General features: G+C 43.8%; 1 protein-coding gene across 1 annotated transcript; it reads left to right on the plus strand.

The window, feature by feature from the left end:
- Window positions 1-5,822: 5,822 nt before the first annotated feature.
- Window positions 5,823-9,975, plus strand: GPHB5 (glycoprotein hormone subunit beta 5). Its single transcript, XM_062630863.1, has 2 exons — window positions 5,823-6,313; window positions 8,213-9,975. The coding sequence occupies exons 1-2, from the start codon at window positions 6,110-6,112 to the stop codon at window positions 8,399-8,401; spliced, it is 393 nt and encodes a 130-aa protein (XP_062486847.1). The 5' UTR covers window positions 5,823-6,109; the 3' UTR covers window positions 8,402-9,975.
- Window positions 9,976-15,437: the final 5,462 nt, after the last annotated feature.

Here is a 15,437-nt window from a genome sequence, read left to right on the forward strand (position 1 = left end):
ATGACTAATCCACTTAAAACTTGCAGTGCATTAACTGCCCATTCTTTACTGTACCTCCTTGACCGCTTCTACAGTCTTCCTTCTCTGACATCTGTGTGCATGGTAATATTGCCTCAGTTATCCAAGGTCCTCTCCATGCTTGCAAGACATCTCAAAAAACATTTGTAATGCCACTACAAACTGTATTTCAGTTCTTTCTCAAAGTCAGCAGTGTCATTGATGTCTGCAAGAAATGCATTTTATTCACTCCTCCATAAAATTTTGTGAGAGATCTCACTTCTGCTAGAATGACCTAGAAATCTGGGGCAAACACAGTAATGGTAGGTTGAAAATACCCCCCAGATCTATGTTTTCAATCTGAAACCAGAAGTTTGGCACCTAACGTGAAAAGCAATAATTTTCCATTGTAAACCATGGTGGTTTTCTTTTAACCTATTTTAAAATGGTGCTCTTGTTTCCTTTTTAACCTAAACTAACACGATCTCTGTCAATAGTGCTTCACTTGTGTATGATCTCTCACCTTTCCACCCCATCATTCGTGCCTCTCTCTTTCTGAGTTATGAATTAATCAGGATACAGACAGGTTGCTCATAGCACCTTGAATATTTCAAGACTTATAGAACTATAAATTATCCTTGTAGATGGTTAATCATAGGAAAAACATATTAGGGCATGTTTAAAGTAGAAACCTCTTCATTGAAAAGGCTTCTCATTGAAGGATAAAGATGGAATCAAAAATTCCCTGCACGGCTGAGAGTTTGGGTGTTCACGTTAGTTAAGCTGTTTGGGTGATTTTAATTTGGGAATTGCATGTAGCGCTGGAAGTGAGCAGCACCTGGTATTGCTCTGTTTTTTGTGCATGGGAGAGGAGACAGGGAAAGACAGAAACAAGCCGTATTCAGAAGGCAATGAAGAATCTGTGCATACCCAAGGTCTCTTGCAGCTATGGAGTCACCCCGTGTTGTAGGCTGAGGGCCCAGAAGGTCTTTGAAAGAGAGAGGTGGTTTTTCAGAGAGCCTTTTGGAGTGCACAGGCTGTGTACTGGGACTTCCGCAATGGCAGGTCAGTAAGAGGCTAGTTCAGGAGCAAAGCGTCCTCCCTGCTGGCCAAACTTCCCAGGAATGTACCTGGGAATGGTGCTGTCCTGCCAAGAGAAACTGGTCACTGGGAGTCCAAAGTTTGCTCTCAGGATTTGCCAAGAAGCCCAAAGCCCTCTCAGGATTTGCTGGGAGTTGGCTGGATTAAACCCACAGGTACTTTATAACCACTGAAGTTACACATGGTGGAGGGCTGCAGCAGACTGCTATGGCAGCTCTAGTGCAAAGCCTATGAGATTTACTTGAGGAGCAGATAAGGCCATAAGTTACCTGTTCTCATAACCCTGACACCTTGAACATCACATTTGATGTCTGTGTTCTGCCCGTCCAGAATTCAGGGGAAAAGCCACAAAGCCAGAATGGGTGAGTGGATATGCAGTCCTCATGAGATGTGCTTTCATGGTCTATCTGTTCTTGTCTGTCTGTGTCTCATAAAAGGAACAGGCAGGTAAGTGATGGACATCGTCATCTTTACAAGCTTTATTTACATTTCACCAAATGAATTCAAAGATCAGGGAAAAAAATATGCAGCTTTTAAACTTCTGATGTACACTGAAGGCCAGGTGTATGTGGTAGATTTATTAATTAACTTCAATGGCAAAAACCCAAACAAAATGCACACAAAACCTCACAAACAATAAGTTGACAAAACTCTGCCTGGGAAAAAGCCAGCGCTCACGTATTTCATGAGACATGACACAAGACCTTCAGAAATTGCTGTCTGTCTCAGGAAGAGACAGGATTTTCTAAAGCTTAAGTAAGAAAGAGAGTCTGCAATTTGTCTTTCATTTTACTTTATTCAGTACAAATGGAGACAACAGAAGAGAATCTTGGTTAGCTGAAGTCAGTGAATCCAAACTGAATTACACAAACCGAAAGTCCAACACCTGGTTTTCTAATCCATAGAAGAAAAGGGATCTCTCAAAGCTGGTTGATCTGCCATCTGGCAGCTATTTCCTGTATTTGTCTCTAATACTGGGCTTATTTTTGCTGGCACATTTCCAGAGTCGAATAAAGGAATTTATGATGAATATTTTCACTTTTACCGATATTTTCACTGCAAGTCAGGAACTTTTAAACCGTACATTTTTAAAAAGCCTTTAAAGGTTTCCTTTCTTGCTTTAGTTTTGGTCAGCAAAAATTACAGACAAAAGGTTTTAGGTATTTTTTCTGAAAGTTGCTGATATTTTTAGATCAGTGGCAGGACTTTTGCTGCTCCTCTTGATGTCCCTGTAATCTGATTAGGCTTTGAGTCTCTTCCTGTTCCCTTCCACAATGTCCCACCTGATAGGTCTTCACTTGAAGATAAAGTCATTTGCTGCTAGCAAAACTGTGAGTAATAATGAGTGAGAATACTGGGAAAGAGCTTAACCATCCCTTCCTCCTAACTTCGGGACGGTTCTCAAGTATTTAGTAAAAATTCTGCTCCTTTTTTCTTTGTTCTTCCCTTCCTCTTGTAATTTTCTTTTTTGTTGTTGTTGTTTGGTGTTCTGTTAAGTGAATTAATTTTCTGAAGTAGTTGGTTTCCATGTGATGATGGCAATAGAACTTAATGCTTACTGCTTTTCTGTGTTTCAGGAGGTGATTGTGAAAGCCTGGAGGCTGAGGCTGGATAGAGGGACTCATGTCAGTGACTGGAGAGTCCTTGCTGGAGAATGCCCTGCACTTGGGTGCCTCCCTATCTTGATGCGCAAGGCTTAGTCTTCTCACTGCAGCTCTAGGGCAGAGTCTTTGTACAGCTGATGCAGCCTCAGTTCTGGTCGGGACCTACTGTGCTGCTTCATCAGAAGTAGTTGGCTAAGAGTTGGAGAGAGAAAAGTTGAAAGAAGAAGAAAAGTTAGGATGACAGTCTGATCCGTTTGTGTTGGTGTACACCTCAGCATATGCTGAGGTGAAGGTCTGCGGCAATGTCATGTCTAAAGAGGGGACAGCGGCTGTCTGTTATGCGAAATGTCCTGAGACGTTATTGTGAGGCTTGCTTGGCTGTAGAGAATTGCTTCCCTCCTTCACTTCTTCCAATTACTATTTCCTAAAAAAGACACGAAAGGCAAATTTTGGAGGTGAATAACCAGGCTTTTGTGTATGTAACTAGTGTAATTTACTGACCAGGGAAACAGCAGGCCACATAGTAGACAGAAAAAGAGCTGAGCAGTGGCTGCTGTAAGCTGAATAGTAAAGTATAGCAAGTGCTTTGCGGGTTACCGGGGGTGTTAGCATGAGTATGAGACCTGCTGTGGCACCAGATATAGGCTTTTGACCTTGGAAATGAGACAAGGACCTCAAGCCACAGGTTATTCACCCTGAAGTAGGGAGAACACCTGTGCAATGTATCTTGTTTCTTCCTGAATACTTTAATACCACATTTCCTCAATGTCTGTTTTTTGGTTTCCATAGCTCATACTACAGAAGGCCTGAATACAACCTACCAGGAGCATATATTTGAAGCTTGTAAGGTAAGTAAGTTAACAAACTCACTTGCCTGCCTCTAAGAGCATCACCCAAGTGGGTCTATAATTACACTGATGCTTGCCCTGCCTTTTCTGGGTGTGCCTTGGTATTGGAGCAGTGAGCACTGGGAAGTCACTGTCCAGCCATGAGCTGTTGACAGGGAAGGAAGGTGACTTTGTCAAGGTCACTGAGTCAGCTTATGGCTGTACTTCTCTCACCCATTTGTCTTTTAAATCACTGATGAGCAAGTTTTTCATAGCACCAAGATTCCTCGACTTCACTCTGTCCTGTGAATAGCTGAAAATTGTGCTTGCAGAGTGAAGGCAATGGGCACAATTTCCAGATTTTGTTTGCACAGTGGTGCTTATCTGTGTGACAGCTGCCTGGGCCCTCAGCAGAACATTTGCTTTTCTTGCGAATTCACACCTCCTTCCCCCATCCCTTGCTTTTGCTTGTACAGAGCAATCAAATAAAAAAAGATCTTATGCAGTTGACAAAAAAATCAAGTATTTGTTCACAAAACATTTGAAAAGTCTTCCTTCAGGGTGTCTGCTCAGGGCTTGTTAATTAGGGGAGTAATGATGATTTCAGAGCCAACCCCCAATCTATTCATAAATTGTGTTGCAATTCCAGTATGGAAAAGAAGATCCATTTTGCCCCAGTGCTTGCTCATTATTTCACTCACAAAGATATTCCATTTGTTTCAACGCTGATGTTGCAAAACAATACCCTTTAAGCTAATTGCTGTTGGAAAGGAAAGGCTCACTTTACAGTCAATGGTTTTGATGCTTTGGGTAGTTCAAGTCAGAATCTGCCTCTGTCTTGCCTTGATTGACAGGACGCTTTCTATATATTTAAGCAATTAAGCAACCCAGTAGCAACCACTGGGGAGATCTACTGAGCACAAAACTGATTAAGATTGTTGTGTAGGTCTCCTGCTGCTCACTCTGACTTCCTGAAACACCATCTGCAATTTGAAGCTGCAAAAGGAGATCTGACTCCAGCAAGTTAGGTGAGTGTGCTTCTGTGTTTGCTCCATGTCATGGCTCTGGCTCGTGAATAAAGAAGCAGGTTTTGCTAAAGTGGCAAAGAATAAATATTCAATTTGTTCTGAAGTTTGCCTTTTCTGGTTGCAGATGTCTGCTTTTAAAAATAAGGAACATTCACCTTTTTTTGCCCTGTTGAAGCTTAAGTATAAGCAGACTGTCTTTTAATCACGTACAAGACTATAGTGTATGCATGGCAGCATATATTGAAGCAAAATTCATGTGCTAATCTAAAACTATATTTGGCAAATTTAAAGGATTTGGTTTAACAGAAGTCTGGGGACTCAAACATCAGTCAGGTGAAAGGCAAGACAAACTCATTCAACTTAAGTCTGTCCATCTGAGGATACAGGCCAATGCACACAAGTCTGTGTGCCTCATGCAGTAGCTGACTTTCTCAAAATTAAATGTCAAGTCTGGGATTCTAGGTGGACATTTTTAAATGCAGTGCAATTATGTGAAGCACAAAATGGATCTTGTGGCTTAGAGATACTTTCCAGCTCTTTTTGTTTTCTGACAGAGGAAGTTTTCCAAAGGGACTGGTTACATTCTGCACTGAGACAGAAAGGCAGCAGGTATCAGAGGGACTTGGCTGATACTGGGCTCAGAGAGTGTGAGGAGTTTAAGCCTTGGTCCCTTGTCCCTGTGCTCCCTTGTCTAAAGAGTTCCATTCACCAGTTTAGCAGCCTTGCTTGGGTCTGAGCTGGCTGGTAGGAAAGTGTGTACAGGAAGGACTCCCAGGCTCTCTGACTGCAGTCCTGGGAGTGGACCAGCACCAGTCCAGTGCTCAGGGTATTGGTAATGGCAACTCCAGTAACACTTTTGGGAGGTGCTAAGATTATAGCACAAGTTCAGGGATGTTTGGCTCCTAACTTAGGCTAAAAGGTGAGTGGGATAAATCCAGAATTAAGTGCCTGAGTCAAAATGCTAGTGCTACATGCATACTGAACCTTAATGAATGCATGATGCTGCAGCTGTGCTGCCTTCCCCCTGTGCAGCAAAGCAGGGAACCTGTCACCTCCCATAGGTGTGCCTGACAGACGGACAGAGCCCTTCCAGACTGACCTGCCAGGGCCACTACTGTCAGGGACTTCAGCCAACAATGTGTGTGTGCACTGAGAGAGAAGCCAAACGCCTACCTGCCTAGTGCAAGCTCAGGGCAACCCAGGTGGGATGGTAGGAAAGGTTATCTGCAAAGTGAACTTGCAATATAGAGATTTCTGTGGGCACCGGGTGGTGGCTTTTTCACTTCCAGGCAAAACCCACTGCTCTGCAGGGAAAGTCTGCAAGCTGATGTATTCTCTTACAGACATTTTCACTAAGACTTTCCACTTTTGGGTGAAGTGGTAGGTGGCCCCTTGTTCTTACATCTGTCCATCCTCTCTTGGGCAGAATGAGGATGGGCAATAGCATGTCTGAGGGGAGGAAGGGCAGCCCCAGCTTGAGCTGAGCCTGTACATTTGTACTTGAACTGTGCTGGCTCTTCCACCCCTCTGATTCTCTCCCTTCTGCCTCAGCATGAAGCTCCACCACCAGATCCTGGGCGCTGTGCTTCTCCTGCTGCTGGCTGGCTGTGGTGGCGTGCTCCAGACCTCTGCCATCGACCTGCGGACCTTCATTGGCTGTGCTGTGCGCGAGTTCACTTTCCTGGCCAAGAAACCTGGCTGCAGGGGGCTTCGGGTGACAACGGATGCGTGCTGGGGACGCTGCGAGACCTGGGAGGTGAGGTTGTGCCGGCGCTGAGGGGGGCTGGCTGGCACCAACATCCCTGGGTACTGTGCTTCCCCATAGGTGATATATAGTACAGGTGCTTCCCCACCTAAGAAAAGAAACCCACCCAACATTAAGCAGCTTGCAGCTATATACTAAACAGGCAAACTCGTCCCACTCCACAACCACCTCGCTACCACTGCCAGCAGTGTTTGCTGTCAGTTGTTCCCTCCCTCCTTCCACTGCCTCAAGGGGGCATGTGATGATATTAATGAAGCAGTTACGTAATACTCTCATTATGCAATTTGAAAGCCTCTTGCAGCTTCAACACTTACGGAGAGAAGGTCTTTGTTACTTTACTGGAAGAAATTCCTTTGAGATGAAGATGGAGCTCCCAATTGATGGGTAATAGATTTTGTTCCAAAAAACAAATCGCAAAGATAATGTCTGCTTCTAATTCAGTCCCGTTTTAAATCACAGCCCTGTATAAATATGAAGTGGTTATGTTTTGGGAGCATACGGGGGAAGGGGGGGGGGGGGGGAGAAAAAAGCATAAGTTCCTCTACACATACTTCAGAGAACAAGTTTCTGACGGTCTTTGCCTTTCTGCCACTGGAATGCTCAAGGGGCCAGTCCCCATTTAATTTGTTCAGGTAACTCTTGAGTGACTCCAGAGGGATTTCATCCACATGAAGACAAGGACCCTGTAAGTGACCACAGGAGGATACATGGTCTTATGCCAGCTCTAACTGCCCTTTTTCACTGCCTGCTAGGGTAAGGGGAAAGGCCAGCAGTGGCTAGATTTCCCTGATGGGGTAAGGTTCCTTCAAGGGACTTCTCATCACCTTGTTCCCCCTACTCTGAAGCTCCTCTGGCAGCACAGACATTGCAGACTTTCTTAGTGTACTTCAACACCGCTGGCATTTAGTTAAGCTGAACACATCCAGTTGTAGGCTCAACAGCTTCTAGAAAGCACCATGATGTATGTGGAGGGGGGTGTTGGGAAGAGGGATACTGTTTGGATATCTTCTCGCTGAGATGTTGCATTTGTTCTTTTCCATGCTATCATTCTTGGTTCCCAGGGCAGGCTCTTTACACAGCACAGGGTGGAAGAAAGAATAAATTTAAATGTCTCCTGGTTGTGTTACCTTATGCTGTGTCCCATCTCACAAGTCAGTGGACTCCCACTCCTGTGTGTTCTGCCTCTTCTTGGAGACTTTGGAAAATGGGTGCCCCTGTCAAGGAAAAACTCACTTTTCAGAAAAATCAATGCCACTGTGGTACCACTTGGCAATGGGGGCTTCAGGACTTTCAGGCTCCCATTTTCTCTTGATGTCTGAGGTCTCTGGCCAAGCTGTTTTTCTCATGAGGAACTGCAGACTTCCAGGCTGGCTGATGTGCCAGGTTCATCCCCCATGGTGTACTTCCATCGGGTGTCATGGGATGCACAGCCTGACTGGGAAGATAGGTCTGTCTGAGAAAAAAACAGCCATTTGGCACTTGGATGCATCTCTGCTCTTAGGCAGCTTGTGCACAGGGAAGGGTTTCCAGCAGAATGCATTTTCTTTGATGGACAATCAATCCTTTTGGAAAAAAGTAACTGCTTTTGGCAAACATGAGCATTTGGTTGAAACACTAATATTCTCCTGAAAGCCAGCTTTTTGGGTAGGCTTTTGTCTTCCTTCAAGCAGCTTTAATTGGAGCTTTATGTTTTAAACAAAGAGAAACATGCACATACACCCACTTTCCTCCATGGCAGGGCTCCAAGAAGCAAGTCTTGAAAGATGTAGCCTAAAACTTATTTACATGGTCCCTTCCACCTGATCCAGTGGCTCCCCTATTTACACTAAATCCCCCTGGGGAAACTGGAACGCCAGATGTTTGTCTGAGGCCAGTATTCCTCCCTCACAGAAACCGGTGCTGGAACCACCTTACATTGAGTCTTACCACCGTGTCTGCACCTACAATGAGACAAAGATGATGACAGTGAAGCTGCCCAAGTGTGCTCCTGATGTGGATCCCTTCTACACCTACCCTGTGGCCGTCCGCTGCGACTGCGACATCTGCTCCACTGCCACCACTGAATGTGAAACTGCCTGAGCTCTCCTTTCCTATGTCAAGTGAGGAGAGGCCAGCTTCTTCTCTGGCTTCTTCTCCCTGGTACCTCCAGCATTACAGAGGGTGTAACTATGACAGTCAAGGATTCGATGATACCCTTTAATGCTCTTAACGGTTAACTTTTCTGGGCAGATGAGGCTTAACCCCACTCCTCATGCTGTTCAAAGCATTACTGCTGTAGAAATGTAGTGCACAGCCTTATAATAGCAAATCCTGTGGTAAAAAATGGGGGGGGAGAAAAAAAAAAAGGTGCCGTTTCCCTTCCTTAGAGGCTTTTCACATTGTGTGACCTTTCTCCATGCACAAAGCGCACATGGACCTAACAGTCACTAGGGGAGGGGGGGGAAGCAGACCACAGAGGCATCACCACCTCTGTAACAGCTTCTTTATTCATGTCAGGTTTTAGTTCCTTCCCAGTAATGTAGATGCAATTACTAATATCTCCACCACCTCACCCCCGCCATTAGTTTTTCTTACCCTGAGGTCTATCAGGAGTAGCAGCCAAAGACAGAGCCTTAAGGCCAATGAAATGGAAATGGATACCCAAATTGCTACCTTGAAATTAGTGTGAATGCATACTCAGCCCTGATTTAACAGAGCACTTAAGCTCATGTTTAAGTGTTTTGCTTAATATCAATGGACTTTTACAGTTAAGCACATATTTCAGTGATTTGCTTAATTGGAGCTATATTGTTGAAAAAAAAAATTGCCTTACAAAAGTCAAATCCTTGGAAAAAACCCCAACACATTAAATCTGCAGAACCAAAAGCATGTATCTTCCCACCTGCTTTTGTCCAGGGACAGAAGGAAACTGACTCCACGTAGAATCAGCGAGACTCTGCAGAGCCCAAGGAGTCTTTCCTGACAGTTTCCAGAGTCAGAGGGACCAAGACAAAATATGATGATTGTGGTTTGGGTTCAACGAGCCAGCCCCTGGCTGAGCTGGTGGGAAAGGGGGCTGTGAAGAGTGGTCCCACACTTCCCTGTGCTGCTCAGCTCCATGGAGACCTGCTCCTCTGTGGGTGCACACAGAGCTTGTGAGCAGTCAGATGTGCTCACAGGAAAGCTGTGGAATGGTCAGTAATGTGGCCAGGGTGGGTGAGACAAGCCCAGTTAGGAAAGAGAGCAAACATGCCAAAAGATGGTTCACACCTTCTCAGACCATTTACAGACTAGGGGACACCTGGGAGCTGCTGCAATAGCCCTGTGGTCACCACAGCTACGTAAGTGCCTTTGTGCTCCGGTTTCCACCTGCAGGAGGACAGATCCATGTTCATCCCTCATCCTCCCCTGAATAAAATGGGAAATTATGTGAAAGGAGGAAGAGTTGCCAAGTGGGAGAGGTTCCCAGGAGATTACAAAACAAAGACACCTTCTCAGATAGCCATTAGGAGAGAACTGTTGCTGAGACTAATGTCTGCACCTGCCTTCCCTCAATTAAGTGTCTTGTCTTCTAGATGCAGTCACATTCATTTCCAGGGTTTCATGCTGGAAACTCCCCCAAGTGTTCTGTCCTCATTGAGACAGATTTAATTTAATCTCTAATTGATTAGTTGCTGACATTTTTTTTGCCTGTGGAGCTGTAAAAGCTGCACTACAGTTGAGTAGTGTTGTGGTTTAAACTAAGTCAGCCATAAATCACACAGTCACGCTCTCACTTTCCCCCCTTTTTGCCCTCCCCCTGCTCCCAGAGGAATGGGAAGGAGAATCAAAAGAATGCAACTCCCATGGGTTGAGATAAGAACAGTTTAGTAACTAAGGTATAACACAAACCACTGCTGCTACCACTAATAATAATGATGATAAAGGAAATAACAAGGGAAGAGAATACAACCGCTCACCACTGCGGCGCTATCAGCACCGTTCCCAGGCCGAAAGTCAAAAACACAGCACTACACCAGCTACCAAGAAGGAGAAAAATGACTGCTACTGCTGAACCCAGGACAAGTAGGAAAGAGGTGACTTTATCACTCTGCCTTCTCTAATTCTGATTAGAGTACTGTGTCAAACAGCAGCAGCACTAGTTTTCTGCTGATGGATTTAACTGCCCTTTAAGACGTTCTTGTGTTCTGTTTCAAATCGCACCTCATGATCCTTCTGATCTTGTTACTCTTCTAACTGGTATCACAACTATTATGGGAGACCTACCAAATATTTTTTGTCCTTTGTAAACCTCAACATTGTAGTATGAAAGCAATTTAAAGCAAATTGATATTTATTTATGTGTAAAGATTTCTCACATAGAATATGTATAAGCTCCTACAAACTCTTTGCCAGAGCCGTGAACACCTGCAAAACATCTCCTCAATGTTGATATGAAGTCATTTCCTTCACTGGACTTCTCTCATGGAGTCTGGATGTGATAGCATCAGGATTAGAAGTAGGGTTAGAAAGTGGCAAACTTCTTTCCTTTGCAGCCAATAGGAAATACGGGCTCTACCCAGATATGGTGAGACAGTGGGAACCTCAGCAAGTGCTCAGAAGAAAACTCTGCAGAGTGTGAAAGAGGGTTTTGACTGATGCAGTAGCAGCTAAACTGGAGGGTGGAAGGGTGGGAAGGATGTATTGACTGAAACCATGCTAACAGTTCTGGATGGTCTTTTAAGGAGGAAAGCAAAAGTGAATGGAGATGCTGTGGATTTGCTGTGGGTGACAAAAGTACAGCCAATGCCAGAGCCCACTAGGTTATTTGACTGGTGCATATCCCATTTCATCCAGATATGCTGGATTCCCACAAGTGACTTTCAAAGAGCCAGCACCATTCCTGCTGCTTGTGTGTCCAAACCAGGGGCCTTTTTTCCAGAATTTATTACACTACTAAGTCTTCATTCTGTTCAATTCCCACCAGTTTTAATACTTGCAACAAGGCCTTTTAGCTTTCACACCCTTTTTGCTGCAGCTGGAATGGCATGTTCTGCTCAAAATTTACAGACAGTCAACATAGCCCACACATTTCAAAGCATGAGAATGCCCTTTCCAGGCAACCTTCATCTCCTTGGGGGCTCCCTGGGGGGCTTTTAATGCTCTTTAAAGCCACAGATTTAAATCTCAACATCCTCCCTGTCCAAAGCAATTAAACAGCCCTCAAACAGCTGTCTCTGGTGGATGAATTTGCAAGGGGTGTTTGCTATAGAGACTGCCACGTCTCAGATATTTTGTCTCCCGTGAAAGCCCTTACTGTGCTTTTGTAGCACTTTGGTTGTCCCCTTCACCAGGACACTGCCCACTAGCACCAAACAAAAATCCTCACATACTGCAATGTGGAGCTCTTAAAAGTGTCATTTGCTACTGCACAGTTAATCTGGCATGAACTGAACTATGTAAAAGTAAGGGAAGGAAATTTTGCTCTACATGTATAAGGTGAACTTGACTTGCCTGGGAGAATTGTATCTTGCAAAGCAACGAGTGAGAGAGAATCTCCTATGCAAAGGCTCAGTATTGAACCATTCACAGCTCTGCAGCCCCGTCTTGGAATGCCTGCTGCAGTGAAAAGTTTTGTGTAAGGGAGATGGCTTTATCTGCCTGCTCAGGAAGGAGAAGGTGGATATACGAAGGCATGACTGTGCAGCTTAGGGACTGCACTTGGCTCTTGGCTCTGCCATAAGCATCCCAGGTGAATAGGGAGAAATCGGTGGATTTTTTTGTGCCTCGGTTTCCCTTCTGGTCAGTGGGATTGATAATAAAGCTATTATTTTCCTCCTGGTGTGTTTTGGAATGTGTAGATTGTCAGGTTGCTTGTAATGAGTCATATCTGTATCCTGCACAGCACTCAGTTTCTCAGGCTTGTTGTCACTCTTTTAACTTGAGCATCAATAGTCACAGTCATGAAGTGCTTTGATTTTTCACAACGCTTTCCTGTTACATGATGGTTACAAAAGTTCCCTGGGTCTTACAGTTCAGCTCCCCTCATTCCTGTGCTGCAGTTAGTGTGCCCAGCCAGACTGACCACGTCAGAAATCAGGATATTTCACCCTGTCTTCAAACCTGAGTGACAATAAGAGGAAGGGTAGGGTGCTTCCCTTGTTTCACCCTGGACACATTTCTTGCACTGACTGTTTTCTGGGGGATGAGACAAGCAGCTCTGTCCTGCTGTCACTGTATTCACATGCAAACATAGGACCTGCTGCCCTGGGTTGGAGAAAAGGGCTGTCTCACCCAATATCCTGCTGCTGACAGTAGCCAGCAGTGGACCCTCAGGGAAATGTGAAAGCATCAGGGATGCTCCTTCCCTGGCTATATCCACCCAGCTTTAGCAGGCAGCAGTTTAGGAAGTTTTTGCTCTGGCAGATGTATTCAGCATCTTGTTGTTGATCCCAGATATAGTTTCTCCATGCTACTGCTTCCCAGAGAAAGTCTAGTTGTGGAAAGTCTGGTTATTAGTACCAGAGCTTTCTCCAGGGCAGATAAATGTTGTGTGCCCTCTTGAATTGTCCTGGCTCCTTTGGGAACATACCTATTTATAGCATCCAGGTATTCATGCTGCAGTGCCTTCTTATTAGAAACAGAACTTGCTACCTTTGTTCTGCAAGTGAGTGCCCCAAGCAGAGGCTGGTTAAGCTTGCTGAGGTTTGCAGACTGCAGGAACACGAAAAAGCCTTTCTCTAGTCAAACTTACTTCTTTAGCCCAATCGTTATTAGGGATGCTGTTCAGGAATGGTGGGATTTATAGTCTTAATTTGAAGACCAGGCCAGTTGGTCAATGGGATTGCTTCTGGTCTTGAAGGCTTTTCTTTGCTTAAAGAAAAGCAAAGAAACTGATTTTTTTTTAATTAAAATTTTTATTTTAGACAAAATCCACATTGCTGCACCGAATCCCTGGAAGTCTAGAGCCAGTCGTATTCTTGATTCCAGTCCAGCATTTAAGGGCTGTCTTTCCTTATGTAACTTCTTCAGCCCTTTCAGCATTTCACTTTCTCTCCTGATTCACCCTGCCCTGTGTGCTGAACAAAAGGCTACACAGCTCCTCATCTTCCTTACTATCAGTAAGGGTTTATCAAAGAATTTTGTAATCTGTGTGTTAGGTTTGTCAGGGCGTAAAGAACTGCCCTCAAAATTCCTAGTGGAAAATTCCCAAAAGGAACATGCCCGAGACAAGCAAACCTCATCAGTGTCATCTCCTCTTTGACTTTCTGCAGGGGACACTGGAAGGTTCAGGTGGTTTCAGAACTATCAAAAAGCAGCCCTATATGTCAGTACACGTTTTTCCTATCTGAATTGTCCTGCAGGTTGTATGTGGTTAACATCTGGGAAAATAAACAGAGCACCACACATTCTCTAAATGATGCTGTCAAAATATTTTGTAATACATTTATTTTGTTAAAATAAAACTATGTACAATAGATGATATTAATGTGCAGTTACAATATACAATAATTACATGTTTAAAAGAGGATAAGCAAAAGAGTACAGAATCATGTGTTGTAAATAGGAAACTAATAGTGTTTACATGCTTTTTAAACTAGGAAAAATGTAATTGCTGGAAAAAACAGTTTCCTTGATTTGAAATCTTATTGCTTTGACATGAATTCTGATGTTTTCATGAATCTTAGAAAAAAAGATATATCATTCAAAAGTAAAACATAATGTTATAGTACTCATCTTTTGGTTTTACCAGTCCCATACTCCAGCAATATTGCAAACAATAACTTTTAAGAGAGAAAAATTCAGTTGGTCACATCAAATAAATGACTCTTTTTCTTATCTTGCTAAAAGCTGACTGATGATGTGTTATGTCCTGATTTGTTCTGAGGTCATTACATCTGCTTCAATTAGAATAACTTTTTGCACTGTTACTTTTAAGTATTGCTGAAGTACTACACAAAAAGGAAGGAAAGAAATTTTCTTGTCTTTGTCTTTGCAGGAGAGCAGAGAATCTCTTTGCAGTGAAACACTCGTATGTGACAAGTGCATTGATATCATAACAGGTTAAACTGAATTCAGTTAATCTTGCACTCGAGGACAGTTCAGGTCCATCTCCCTGCTCCTCTGCAGCCTTCTTTGACACCCTCCCAGTCTCAAGGTGCTGCTGTGCCTCAGGTATCCCAGTGTGACTCCACAGAGGCTTTTGCCAGGCTTGCACCATACATGCTGGGGCAGCATGGACACCATGCTATCCCTTGCTCTGCAGCATTTCCCACCTGGCAATCTGGGCTCACCACCTTGCACTTCTGCTCATGGGTGAAGAAGACTGCCAATGTCATTTCCCTCTCACATTGCCTAATGTTATTGTTTATTAATGATTTAATATTTACAAGCTTGAGGAAAGTTTGTGCTCATTTACTCCACACTGACAAGGCAGTTCAGTGCCTGCCAGTTCTGTGATACAGGTAGAACAGCTGCCTGTTTTGGGGAAAAGTGTTGGGAAAGATGGTATGACAGTCATGTTATGGATATGGCTTACACCCAAACTACTTTGACAGATATCAGACAAAAACTTCTATGTGTTATCAGTACAAATAACTGCTTTGTTGAAAGATCTGGAAACTGTAGGCTGGTGACAACTGTTTATTCCAAACTCATTAACCTCCGATCAAAGTCAGAATTCAGAAGAGTTGGTATCAGCAAGAGCTCAAACTGATCTTCGGCAAAACCAAATGCAAAATTAAATTTGGCATCCTGAATGGGAAAAGATGAAGTTAAATGACAGCAATTAGTGCTGTATCAAACTAAGAAAAGATAGATACCATTTGTCTTGAAGATTGCACTGTTACTATCATCATTTTCATCTTCAGCCTCGGTAATGGTTGAAAAGAAGAGTTACAAATCCAGTCTCCAAAGCTCAAGCTGAAGATCAGACCAGCAAAGTCTCCAGATGCCTGACTTCTTTCAGGAGTCCACAACCTCCAAAAGGTATGAAAGGTTCTTGGACCTGGCTCAGCATATCTGTGTGCTCAAAGCTTGGTCAGCAACAGTAAAGGGCAGAAAAGGAGGAAAGACTCAGATGCTTTCTGCATTAGTCATGTGCGGACCCTATTGAAATTTTCTGTTGTCATTATGAGAATTGAAACAAAGCCAACAT

The sequence above is a fragment of the Pezoporus occidentalis genome, unplaced genomic scaffold, assembly GCF_034315485.1.
Source record: "Pezoporus occidentalis ecotype Australia unplaced genomic scaffold, CSIRO_AGI_Poc_V1 ctg36, whole genome shotgun sequence".
NCBI classification, from domain to species: Eukaryota; Metazoa; Chordata; class Aves; order Psittaciformes; family Psittacidae; genus Pezoporus; species Pezoporus occidentalis.

What these genes read in the sequence shown, in the direction of transcription:
- GPHB5 (XM_062630863.1), top strand. Translation starts at nt 6,110, where the DNA reads ATGAAGCTCCACCACCAGATCCTGGGCGCTGTGCTTCTCCTGCTGCTG. An exon ending in GACGCTGCGAGACCTGGGAG is followed by an intron (nt 6,314 to 8,212) that starts GTGAGGTTGTGC and finishes CCTCCCTCACAG; the next exon opens with AAACCGGTGCTGGAACCACC.